At 41.1% G+C, this 14,038-nt stretch overlaps 1 protein-coding gene across 9 annotated transcripts in view; it reads right to left on the reverse strand.

Moving 5' to 3' along the window:
* Positions 1–14,038, reverse strand: part of SH3KBP1 (SH3 domain containing kinase binding protein 1) — a 354,705-nt gene that overhangs the window by 154,227 nt on the left and 186,440 nt on the right. For 4 of the 9 annotated variants that reach the window (XM_055376717.2, XM_055376720.1, XM_055376722.2 and 1 more), the window contains 3 exons: positions 9,421–9,550; positions 8,804–8,860; positions 1,428–1,502 (listed from right to left, as the gene is read on the reverse strand). In XM_055376717.2, coding sequence (XP_055232692.1) covers positions 1,428–1,502; positions 8,804–8,860; positions 9,421–9,550 — 262 coding nt within the window. The remainder of the gene's footprint in view (positions 1–1,427; positions 1,503–8,803; positions 8,861–9,420; positions 9,551–14,038) is intronic. The other 5 variants (XM_055376721.2, XM_055376725.2, XM_055376724.1 and 2 more) reach the window with 2 other exon arrangements.

Here is a 14,038-nt window from a genome sequence, read left to right on the forward strand (position 1 = left end):
TCACTTTTAAGTGTATAAATTAAATATCTAACTATCTGTGTTGGTAAAATAATTCAAAATCTAGTTCCTTCCCTTTAGAGGGAAAGAAAGGTGACTTTTCATTTTCATGTTCATTTAGTGATATATCTTTTAGTGACTCGTGCCCATCATGCACATTATCCCATAAAATGTTCCCATGTCAGGCCCAGAATGCCAGGTTACACTCTTGGGTGGTGCAACCCAGAGTGTGGACTGTGGACGGGGGCTGGTTCATGAAGGGCTCATTACAGGTAGGCAGTGGTGAGAGAACTACAGAAAGTGTGGTGTCTGGGGCGATGCTTTAGTGTTTTAACAGTGTGCACTGGTGTAACTTCCAGACATGTGGCTGGTGGTGGAGTCATCTAAATGACCAGGGCACAGAGCAATCTAGGTGCTGTCAAACTCCCACGGTGAGGCACAGGCGGCACACTGCATGTGTAGTGAGGTCATGTGCAGTAGGGCCATGCATCTTCCCATGGTGGAGTGGCAAGGAAAAAAAACTTGACCCCAGTTTGTGAAGCATGGCTCTGGTGTTCATGTTTCAACGTTCTCTCTCATCATATCCATACACATAGGTAGGTATGCATATGTGTATATGCACACAAAGGTGGATGCTTTTCCTTCAAGGTGAAAAAAAAGAACAAAGCCTCCTCAGTTTTGTTTCTGAGAGTCCTTTAACTGTCCAATTTTGTGGAATGTACCCAGTCTTCCAGCATTGATCAGTTGAGATCCATGAGATATTTTTATCTATTTTTAATTTAACACTCACATGGATGGAGCTCACTGTGTGGCAAGAACTGTTCTAAGGGAATCTCATTCATCTCCTTCCCCTCAACTTTTGGCAGCCTTATTTCACAACACAAAAGGCTACACATTGGTCCTGCCAAAAAAAGTCTGCCATGTGGTGATTGGCTGAGTGAGCAAAGCAAAATGCCATTTCTGGCATGGACTTTCATGTCAAATTCTTACTTCTTTGAACCACACAATGACAAAATGGTTTATTGGTTTCCAGTGACCCACTCAGAGAAAGCAATAACCATGAGAGGTTGACATCTCTGCAGGAAGCCATCTTACACCACCCCAGAAGCCCAGAGATACTGGTACAAATACATATGCCATGACAAATGCTACTGCTCCTTTGTTTGCACGTATGGCTCATGCACGCATATCACATACATGATAGAGGCAAAAAGCAAACAAAAGCGCCAGGGGCTGGTGCTGGGAATGCTTCTTAGCACACACCAAGGAGATGGCACTTACTTAGACAAATAAGTCCATGTCCTTGGATCAGAAATTCACACAGACACTTGGCATAAGCATGAGCAGCTCAGGAAAGGGCAGCTGCATCAAAAAACACAAGTACCCAGATCTTATCTTTACAATTGCCTTCTGCTGTTAAGGTCACTCACTGTAATAGCGTCTGTGGCCCTCCGTCTTTCCCGGTGCAGCTCGGTACAGAATTGTCCCTTCAAAGGTAGTCTTTCCTGACAGTGAATGAGAGAAGAGAAGGGGAGAGAAAAACAAGAGAGGGGGGAGGAGGGAGCAAATGATGGCAAAAGAAGGAAGAGGAAGAGTCTTTAACTGAACTTGCCTTCAATGAATCTGCTGCAAGAGCTTCATCCACAAAATTAAGTAGAGACCATTAGGCAGGATTTAAGAATGTTACAGAATGAGCCCAAAGTCCCCATGCAACCAGTATGGCATAAGCACCCAGAAATTGGGGCTTGCCTCTGCAAATGACTGGCATGTACATTATGCCCAGTTTAAACCTGGAAGCCCTTTCAACATTGTAACTTAAAGAATAGGAAAACTTCAATTAACCAGAGGGAATCCAATCAATTGGACTCCTTAATTAACTCAATTGTACAGCACAAGCTTCTCTTTGGAGAATACGACCTATGCATAATACAGATTTAGACACATTATCCTTTATCTTCTACCCCTAGAGACCTATATGATAAAAACGAATATTCATGTCCCCAAGATTCTAAACAAGACACAGAATTCTCTTTAAAAGATCTGTCACCCTCAGTACCTTTAAGCAAGAAAATGTATTAATATACTGGTGAGGGGGGTTTCACCACTGAGGTTTGAAACCAACAGTGGCATCCACATAAACATACGGGGTTTTCTGCTTAGAACCAAGGACACCAGAAAACCCTATTTCTCAAAACATCTTAATTGGGATTCTGCTGTGTCAGTCATGAAACTGTACTTAAGCATGAGGACATAGGACTCACCCAGTGTCAAATGTCAAATTATCTTTTTTTGCTGTTACAAGTAGAGATTGTCAATAGCATAAGGCTGAACACTTGGCTAAAGCCCAAATATCTCTGGAACCATGAGCAACTATACAGAATACACACATACTGCCCTGGTTTGAGTGTACTCCAACCCACCCTCCCACACCCACCCACACACACACCCACATACACGCACACACACAAATGCCCTACAGAGAGTACCACCGACAGGCAAAATGATTTGCTAAAGGCAAACTCAATTAATAAACATATTACTTTAAATTATCTGAGAAATAAATTTTATTATGGCTTGTTAATTAAATATTCAAACTGGAGGCCAGTCATACAGCTTCCTAATAAGTCTGGAGAATGAAAAAGCTAGGCTACATTTACAGAGAAGCAGGGAGTAGAACTAAATGAAGGGAGAGAGCAACTTGTCTCACTTCTTAGAAACACTCCATGTTAAAATGGGAAACCCAAGAGAAACCACACTGTCAGCTTCTGGGCCTTGGCACTCCCCATATAGGAAAGGAATTGTGAATGATCAGAAGACCAACAACTTAAATGGGATCAGGTATTTCCAATTTCCGTGTCCTACAGCCATGGTGGTATACCCTCCTTTTGAAATGTGCCCTTTTTGACCAATGCATTCTATCCAATTAAAGCAAAAACTTAGGCATTCAAATCACTGGCTGTGTAAGAATAATCTGAAGACTAATAAAGTTTCAAATGTTCTTGCTAGATTTGAAGCTCTTGAGGACTTTGATGACAAAAGTGGAGCAAGTAATAGTGGCTAGTTTTTATTTGGGCAATTCTGCTTAACTTCAGTCATTAAGTCACCATTACTCCTCAGAACACAGCTGTTTTGTGAGCGAGGCCCTCCAAAAGTTAACAACAGCAGTCCTCTCAAGTGTCAGAAAAAAAGGAAGTGTAAGATTTTTTTAAAAGGCAGTATTTTGATAATGTTCCTTTAAGTACACTAACACTTCCATGTGTTCTTCCCTAACACCAAGCCTGAGAGTCACTGAGGTAGACCATGGCTCTGATGTCTCTGAATGGTTAAGCCTTTCTGCAAAGTCTCTCTGTGCATTGGCAGCAAGGCAATTTGAGATGTAGTCTGGGCTGGGGCTGGGTGAGGACACATAGGTGTCCTGTGTGAAGAGCAAAAGAGGCAGCCAACTGGAAAGGTTATGAATATGAGTGACGTTGATCTTATTGGGGGAAATAGTATACTGTCACTGTTAAATATTAGTACTTGAAGGCAGCAAACACTATAAAAGGGAAGAGTTTTAAAATTTACACACAAAACTATACACTTATGCTAGCATCTAATTTTGCCTGAAACTATCACATCAATTTGCTCATCGTTCTTCATTGCTAATAGAACATCATACTCCAAACAAATATCATCTAATATTTAAAAAAAAAAAGTCTAATGATGCCACAGAGTGGGATTTGTCAGACTGGCTCTCATTTTTATATGCAAGGGACGCTGAGCAATCCATTTCTTACAGCTAATGAAACACAATTATTTCTGCATCATGGCAGTGGTTTGCTACACATTTTTAAAAACCATCTTTCTCTCTCTCTCTCTCTCTCTTTTTTTTTGAGACAGGGTCTTGCTCTGTCGCCCAGGCTCGAGTGCAATGGCACAATCATAGTTCACTGCAGCCTTGACCTCCTGGGTTCAAGCAATCCTCCTGCCTCAGCCTACTGAGTATCTGGGACCACAGGCAGATGCCACCATAGCTAGCTAATTTCTATTTTTTGTAGAGATGGGGTTTCACCATGTTGCCTAGGCCAGTCTCAAACTCCTGGGTTCAAGTGATCCTCCCACCTCAGCCTCCCAAAGTGCTGGGGTTACAGGTGTGAGCCACCACACCTGGCCTCCATCTTCATCTTTGTCTTAGCCTGCCAAGTCACTAAATTATCAGAACCTCAACTTTTTAAATAAGGAATTAGGAAAATGAGAAATTCAGTAACAACAGAAAACTCATGGTTATTAATGGTTACAGAAAGAAAATGCAAACTTTCTCCCTCTGAAGATTGTGAGAAATAACTGAAAATGTTTCTGTAGCTATACAATTAAAAAACAGGGACACTTTTAGTTTTACAACCATTATTTGAAAGCAAATAATATCAAAGGATGTGAAAGAAAAGACATATTTATGTCTTAAATGTAAGGCAAAATATGTATGAAATTGAAATTGGACAACAGTCGTATCTGGATTCCTTTGCCACTGCACATTATTTAGTCAACAGTAGCATGTGCAAAATTGTAACTGAAAAGGCAATTAACTAATCATGATCCGTGACAATAAGAAGAAATAAGCTAAACTGTACTCAGGCTTGAAATTTGTCAGATGACCTGTGGAAAGGTAAACTATTTGTGTAATGGAGGCAGCACCAGAATGTGTATGGAAGGCTTGCATGTCATTTTCTCCCCATCACTCAGAAGCCTGGGAGTTAATTTCACTGGGCTTCAGTGTTCTCACCCGACACTGAGTTAAACAATATCTAAATTCCTTTCCACCTTAACATCATAAGATTCTGCCTACACTATTAGCACAACCACTTGGCTGTTTTGATTTTTAAAAACCTAATTTACTAAACACTTTTTTGGACTATTGATCTGTTACATGGGAGCCCATTTTATTATTATTTTTAAATTTCTGGTTGAAACCTCTTTGCAAGCCCTAATGAGTAACTAGGTTTGGGAGACAATTATCAATGGCTGCTAACATTCAAAAAGTAGGACGGCCAGACATTATGAGCCTCCAAGTGGATTATCCATTACCACCTAGGTGGCAGGTTTACTCTCGCGCGCACGCACGCATGCGCACTCAATCTCTCTCGCTCTCTCTCTCTCTCTCTATATATATATTTTTTGAGGTTATATATATATATTTTCAGGTTTTATATATATATTCAGGTTATATATATATATATATATATATATATTCAGGCTTTATATTTATATCTAATCTAATCAAGTCCCTAGATCTAATGATCAATTTATAGGAATACAGATTTAATGACACAGCAGAGATGAAATCGGCAAAAGCCACACTGTGAGAAATTAATAGACAAAGGGGCTCAGTTGCTTTAGCAAAAAAATTACAAGAAAAAAAGGAGATATGAAGGAGAAATCTATAGATTCAAACAGATTTGAGACATACTGACTAACTGCAACGTATGTACTTTATTTGGATACAGACTCAAATGAATTGTAATAAAGAAGACTTTAGGGGAAAGTGAACAGTGACCATGTGTTTAACTATTCTAAGGACTTGCCATAATTTTATGTGTGTGAGATAAATGGTATTTAAAGACACTCTTTTATTGATGCATGTTAAAATATTTATGAATGAAATTATATAATATCTGGGGTTTGCCTTCAAGATAATATGGACAAAGTGTGCAGAGGGCTATAATTTTAACAAATTGGCCAAAGGTTGATAATTGCTGAAGCTGAGTGATAGGTACACAGAGGTTCATTATACTATTATTATTTTTGTTTATGTTAGAAATTTTCAATAATAAAAAAGTTTATAAGACTCTTTTTTGAAAAACTACCTTTAAGGTTTCATAAGTTCTGAAAATGGTAAAGATGTTTTCAAATGTAAATATGCAGTGAAAAGTTTCTGCTACTACATAACTATAAATTTTCCTCTCTGAGGTAAAATGGATAAAATATCCACCAATACAATCGTTGCAATTCTTTCCTTGATAGACTAGATTACCCTAAACAAAGATCTAAGAAAGTTTAGAGACTTTCATAACCAACCACGATATGGAAAAATACATCAGAATAAGAGAAAAGCAAGTTCAAAAGATTTTCACCTGTCATTCAAAAATAAAAATGCCTCCTTATAGTAAAAGGGGATTCAACAAGCATTTATTAAACACCTACCATGTGTCAAGCAGTCTTGGCATACTCCCTTATAAATATAATGCCAATGTTTCTTCTATCATATTCATCCATTGGTACACAAAATTCAACTCAGTAACTACTTCAAATACTTTCTGGAAGCAGAAATGTGAAGAATGCAAATACCAAATAAACATATATACACACATATATATATATACATATATATACACATATATACATATATATACACATATATATACACATATATACACATATATATACACACACATATATACACACATATATATACACACATATACATATATATATACGTGTGTGTGTGTGTATATATATATATATATATATATATTTTTTTTTTTAATAGTCTCTCTCTGTAGCCCAGGCTGGAATGCAGTCATGTGATCATGGCTCACTGCAACATCTGCCTCCCGGGTTCAAGCACTTCTCATGCCTCAGCCTCCTGTGTAGCTGGGATTACAGGTATGTGCCAGCACGCCCAGCTAATTTTTGTTTTTTTGTTTTTAGTAGAGACAGGGTTTCACCATGATGGCCAGGCTGGTCTCGAACTCCTGGGCTCAAGCTATCCACCTGTCTTGGCCTCCCAAAGTGCTGGGATTATAGGCATAAGCCACCATGCCTGGCCTGCTACTGGAAATTCTGTCAGAACACTGAGAGATACTATTTCTCTCTTTTAGGGAATTACTTCAATTTAGCAAGCTATTCATTATTCTCACATCTGCTCTTCTATGAAGCCCCACATCCCCATGGGACTGGCCTCTTTGTGCCCCACTCTTCTTCAGATGCTTACTTTGCAGAGCACCTGGACACTTTGCTGAACTCGGGTTTGCATGTCCCCTTTCTGCAGTGTGAGCTTACTGAAAGCAGGGACCCTGTCTGATTTGTCTCTGTATATCATCAGTGCCTTGGACAGTGTTTTAGTAACAATGGGGTGTCAATAAAGATAGAATGAATGGAGAACAGAAGGAAGAAAGAAGGAAGGAGAGAAAGAAGGATGGATAGATAGATGGATATGAACCAACCGATGGAGAGATGGGCCCTCTTTTCCTTAACTGTACATGCAGGAAGATTACAAAAGCCATGTATCCTTTATCAGAAGCAGCCATCCTTGTTAGGGGACCATGCCTCTCCAGGGGACTCAAAATCCCCTCAAAAATGGCAACTAAACATGGCTGCTGAAACCACTGGGCTCTCCTGGTCTTGAAATGGAAGGCTTTTAATTCAGTAAGTGTGTGGGGGGAACAGTCTCCAGAAGAGAAAATGCCCCTTCTGAGCAGGTGATGACATAATGCTAAATGGGAAGACCATTCCGCCCAACCTCCTAATCCTCTGTACCAGGAATTGCAGCACCATATGCCTTTAGCTGAGGGGTCAGACAGAGTGAACTGTCCATATTACTGACTTGGAATGAGAGAAGTCAATTTGTTTCAATAGTTCTAAAGATACAAGAGGCATTACTCCTCTGATCTTCCAGCTCTGAGAGCATAGCTAAGATGGCAGGACACCAATATGTCAAGACTTTTCCAAAGAGGTTGTCTAATACTTCCCCAGATCTCCTCCTCTGCATCAGTAGAGGAACTCCAAAGTAATTTCCAAATGCAGTCACAATGCCTCAGCCAACACGCTATCGCTCAGTATGCAAGCAACCTCCAAGCAACTGATACTAACTGGTTATGTCTCAACAGTTATCTTGACTAACAGTGAGAGCTACCATTTATTATGGGTCTGCTATGGAGCAAGGTGGTTTATGCACATTATTGCTATTGGAACTTGTAATGAATTTATTCATGGAAATAATGTTATAATGACCCAATTTGGTCCTCCCTCCAAAAAATCCCATTTAATCCACAATGTCCCTGACATAGAGTATTGTTATTATGGGATCTAATTACCAGGTACAATAGTTATTCCAGAGTACAAAAGAAGACACCAGGGCAGCTAGAATTCTAATACAGATTTTGAAAGCAATAGTAATTTCCACTAATGTGAGATCAAGGACACCTTCTCCCCTCCCAGTAGTCCTCATCAGCTGGGCCATGTTAATAGAGAATCCCCCTGCCCTGAGCCAGAGAAGGCAACAGGAGCTCCAAGACACCTCGTTTCCCCCCCAACCCCTTCCAGTGCTTCCTACCATAGACTCTAGGATGGAATGGGGTTCAGGGGTAGTAGGGTCCCAGGCTTTGGCACTGGAGGGAAGGAGCACTGCTGAAGCCACTGGGTAACCAGCAAGTGCTGCTGTTTCTCGGTATGTCAGGCTACATCATCCAGAGCTGCTGAGACACCAAGTGAAGGAAGTCGCTTGAGCACTTCTCTGGAAATGGCGTTACCTCCAAATCAGACACTTGTCTAATCATACTACTGGTTAAATAAATGAGACACAAACTAACACGAGAACACCACTCAAGTCAGGTTTTTCCAAATGAAAAAGGAAGACATTTAAGAATGATTTGGGCAGGACTAAGCTGCCCTCCTCTTGTCAGAAAGGAAATTCTGCAACCCCAGGTAGTGCTGCACAGTCGAGCCTCCTACAACATTCATGCCCATGACCTTGGCTCAAGACAGCACAAGAGATACACAGACGCCCACAGTTGGGTTAGTGACTGGGAGAACGAAGTTTCCCGGTCCTGACCTTTTGCTCCGTGAGCTGGAAAGGGCAGCAGAGAAGCTGGAGGGAGACCTTCAAGCCCTGGAGAAAGAAAGACCTGAAGTTCGTTGTCACCATCGTAGAAGGACACACATGCTCACCACCCAAGGTGGGACCTGGACTCTCAGTTGTCTTGACCTACTTTTAAGGGGATTGGCATGCACTCATCTTGTCATAGCACTTCACTTCTCACCACCAGTAATTTTTTTTTCTTTGGTAATTTTTCTCCAAGTCCCTCAAGGGATGCTGAGAAATACTGACAATCCCATTTGGTTCATTTTTTAAATAATTATGAACTTACAGTAAGCAACACTCTAGAAGTATATGGAGGCACAGCAACATGGGCCACCCATGAGACAGTATTACCAGGGCATGAAGGCTGGCAGTTACCTATCCAGAGACATACAGAATGTGTGGCTATGGGTCACACCTTTATATTGATCAACTTCCTAAACCACAGTGGGTTAAGGCAGTATAACCAAAAAAATACTCGTAAGCGTTTACTATAGCCTCTCGGCATAGGATACAGAACAGAAGGGAGGCTGGAGCACAGCCTGCCGGTCCCCCGCCCCTCTCCTGCTTGGTAGGGTAGACTTCCTTACTTGACTTGGATAGCTGCTCATCCTGGGAAATGCCAAGCTCATCCGACTCCCCTGACAGCTCCTTGATGAAGTTGGAAGGAAACATTCCAGTCTTCCCGTTGAGAACACCTTCCCACCATCCTTCCTCTACCTGCAGAGATACAAACAAAAGAGCAGAGATACATGGGTCAGGTTAGACATGGTGGTTTCCAATTTTGCCTCCCATCTGTATAGTGTAGCATGCAGAGCCCACACAGGGAGACTGAATGGCTTTAAAGTTAACAGGGAACAAGAAAAAAGACCACATAGAGCCTTGAGATTCAGGCTAAAGAAGGGGGTGTTTACCTGGGATCCACAAATGCAAACAGACAAAATTAATACTTCATTTTCATTAGCCTCTAACTGAAATTTGGCATCTGCTTTGGTTATGAATGTAGGGTAGGTAACACACCAATATTAGAAGGACCTGTGACTCATCACCAAACAAACCACAGATATTTTCATATCACATCATAGATGCTATGGGTATCTCAAAATATTGTATGTGCTCATTGCTGCTTTGAAATGGTGATAGTTATTACACCTACTAGGAGACCTTTGCTATTTAGTCTATTAATAAGGATACCCATAGATTACTATATCAAAATTTGGTCTTAAAATAATTTGATAACTATTTCAATATAAATCGTTCCCTTTATAATTTTATGTGTTTTATTTTATGCATTTAAAAGCATTATCTAAAAACTGAGAATGGTTTCCCCAGACTATCAAACTAACTAAACAGCCTAAAAAAATATAGTTAAGAATTTATCTGTAGGCTAAGAACTCAATCAGAAAGTGTAAGAGCTTCCTGTACATTTCTGAAGGGTTCTAAGTTACCCTAAGATGAACCGAAAGGGGGTAGGGAGGTAGGGAGGTAGGAAGGGCAGCGAGACTATGATATCTGGGTAAGGAGGGAAGGCTGAATCGGAGGAGCAATGAGAATGGATGAGGCAGATTTGGATTTGAGGCCCTTTGAGGTCTGAGCTGGCCTTGAGTGATCAACTAGCAGGGATGTGTGACAGAAGCGTAAAAAAATTGGCCCTGGATTTTGTAATAGAGCCACTAGTAGTACAGCAGAAGTCAGAATAGCAAACCGGCTTCTTGGAGGAAAATAAGGGAAGTTTGAAAACAAACAAGTATTAAGTTACAAGCTGTATGGTGTGGTATAATACAACCTTTGGAATTGTTTTACCATGTGCACGTACAGACAGTCTTCAATTTACAATAGGTCGACTTAGGATTTTTGACTTTATGATGATGCAAAAGTGATATGCATTCAGTAGGAACCATACGTCAAATTTTGAATTTTGATCTTTTTCTGGACTAGCAATAGGTAGTACGATACTTCTATAATGCTGGGCAGCAGAAGTAAACCTCAGCTCCCAGTCAGCCATGTGATCATGAGGGTAAACAACCGACACTCTTCAGTATGCTGTTTTGCCAAATGACTTTGCCCAACTATAGGCTAATGAAGTGTTGTCAACACATTTAAGGTAGGCTAGGCTGAGCTATGCTGTTTGGTAGGTTAGGTGTATTAAATACATTTTCAACTTATGATATTTTCAACTTATGATGGGTTTATTGGGACATAATCCCATTTTAAGTTGAGGAAAGTCTGTATTACCAATCCAAATTAATAAATACAATGTAAAAGCTAAAATAATTTAAACAAAAAAGAAAAAGAAAATTTGAGTCAAAAGTCCAGTTCGAATTTTTTCTATCCTGAAACTTAGTAGTTGTGTGACGTTATTCAAATTTGTCCTACCAAAATGAACCCCATTTTATTCCTATCTGCATGATGGGAATAATTAACACACTTCACAGTTGTCGTCTTTAGGGCAGCATCTCAATCTGTGTTAGAAGTATATATGCATTACAAATCTTCACTAGGGGCTGCGGGACATAGAACTGTATAGGACATGTCCTTAGTTTTCCTCAAGAAGTGAATACTCTACCAAGATAGAAAGGTATGACTAAACATTAGCAATGCAATGTAAATAGATGAGAAAAGACCATGACTTAGCACACATCAAACTTGTTACACAAAGTTGAGCTCACTGAGATCTGGGGTGCTAAAGGAAGGCTTTGAGAAAAAAGAAATCAAAATTAAGGTAGGCTTTTAGAAGAAGAAATGGCAGCCATACTTAGGGGACAGGTGTGTATGAGAAAGGGGGTTGCTGATGGAGCATGTGGAATGGAGATAACCAGAACGACATGTTTAGAGCATTTATAAGGAAACTTGTAGGATACAGACTTACAGAGTGGCAATTACATTTGCACAATCACAAAATCTTCGGGAGAGAATCCAGATGACGGCATTCATGCACAACTGTCCCAACGACTATTTGATACCAAATCGTGGCATTTCACAGCATTTCCACTGAAATCATTCCATGTTTCTGTGCCAACTCAACTGACACATATTATTTTTTAAAGGAGCTTTTTATAGGCTTAGATGGTTAGGAAGATTCACCATGAGTCTCAGTATCAATAGTCACAGGATTTGTAGAGTGGAGTCCTTTGTGCCGGTACTGAATAAGAAACCAGAAAATGTCCTTCTCTCTCCCAGGAGTCACATGGCAGGAGGAGAAAATCAAGGGCATGAACCACAAATGAGCAGTCCCTGGCATAATCCCCAACAGCACGGGGCAGCTGGGCCAATTCCAACCCACTTAGTTTGAAGATGTCTGGAACATTCCTATTCCTAGTAATAAGTGGCTCCTGCCCAAGATCCCTGAGGGAAGCCTTCCTGATGTGTAGGAAAAGCAGGCTGTCTGCTGGGAAAACAGACGTATCTTCACCTCACCACACCCTCAGATGCCTGTATCGCTGTCACAGCACAGTCTGAGAGGAGTGGCCTATGGGAAAATGGCAGAGGCCTATCATTAACCACGCAATAAGTAGAGGGGCAGACAATAAAACCACTGCTCATCGCCTGGGGACACACTTCCCATCACAGGTGCACCATGGGCACGATGCTCATTTTTCTGTGAGCTGGAGCCCTTCATGGGGGTGGTGGGGGTGGCCCCAGTACCAGTGAGAGTCGTTCAGTACTATTTCCTCCTATAGCCAGGCCAGATGTTTTGGTCTCGAGACTGAGGCTGGAGATAAGAGAAAAATGATACCTCACACTATCCCTCTTCAGAGATATTCTAGTTCAACTTCCTGTGTAAAGACGAGGACACGGACACTGCCATGCGATTTCATTCATTCATTCATTCACTCATTCTAAGAGTAAAGCACAGTGCCTCACATATTGAATGAATGAATGAATGAATGAATGAATGGCAGAGACATTATTGGGAAAAATCCTCCATGGGGCCCTAAAGAGCCCTGATTTCCCCCACAGAAAAAGGTTTCCTTCCTGTGAGGAGCAAAAGGAACTGAGAGATCCTAACTATATTTGCCACTGTTCTTAACTAGGTACTGCCACACCCAGGACTGTGTTGTCCTCCCAATTCCACCAATATTTAGTAAGCACCTAACTTGCACTGCCCCAGTACCTGGGGACAGATTCACTGCTGAACAAAACAGATAAAGACTCCATCCTTGAGAAGTTTCCAACAAGAGAGAGGCAGTTACAGAGCCTGAACAGCCCCTGCTTGGAAATCAAGCTTGCTTATGTTTGCATTTCTATAGTTAAGAAAAGAAAGAAATGCATCTCTTTGTAACAAAGTAGGGATTACAAATACCACACCAAGGGCTTATAACTTCCACCCCAAGGAAAGGACAATAATAAAAGGGGGCAGATGCCCTTCCCCACTCATAAACAGTCTTCTGCAGGCCTTGGCTCTAGGCTGAGAACAAATCCCACCTGTGTCCCTCTATGACCAACCCAGTCAGCTCTGGAGCCCTTTGATTAGTTTTGCCTCTTCTAGAACTTCACATAAATGTGCTAAGATACAATTTCACCATGCCCCAAGAGTGAATCTCACCTTTGGCCCAGAGCTGGGAGCAGAGCAGCTTACACCTGGTAGCGTTTGAGAACGATGGAATAAAACCACTTCAACAGTTTCTATCTGAGGGCCTTGCAATTTTCATGTCTTTACAATCAACAGCATCTAAGTGGGTTCAGGGTCCAAGGAAGTAGTTTTTAAATCTTAACCCTGTTGAAGATTGGGCAAACACCTGGGTGAACTTCAATACTCCCATCCCCACCCCTTCTTGCACCCCATTTGTAAGGCACTAAAGAGGAAGTCTGTGACTGAAAAGATGGTGTGCTCCCTGTGAGTGCTTGGCTATTCAGGCCAGTTCCTACTTATCACCCCTGAAGTTTTACTTGTCAACTGGACTGAGAAGGGGTATGGAGGCTTTATCAGGTCTACAGTCTACCCAAGGGCACAAGTAGCAAGACAGAAAAAGTTCATCTAAGGATGACTATAGCTTTTTTTCATCCAGTGAATACTTTGATACCCAAACCCCAGTCAGAAGCACACTAGAGGGGTGGGTTTGAGGGAAGCCTGGGGCTAGGGGGATGCACCCAGACAAATGAAGTCAGCTTCATTGTTTCAAGAGTTGTTTTACCATTCTTCCCATAAAAGAAAAGTGACACATCAAAGTCTAAGGAAAGGCCCACACCTTAACGCTGCTAAAATTT

The sequence above is a fragment of the Gorilla gorilla genome, chromosome X (assembly GCF_029281585.2).
Source record: "Gorilla gorilla gorilla isolate KB3781 chromosome X, NHGRI_mGorGor1-v2.1_pri, whole genome shotgun sequence".
Lineage (NCBI taxonomy): Eukaryota > Metazoa > Chordata > Mammalia > Primates > Hominidae > Gorilla > Gorilla gorilla.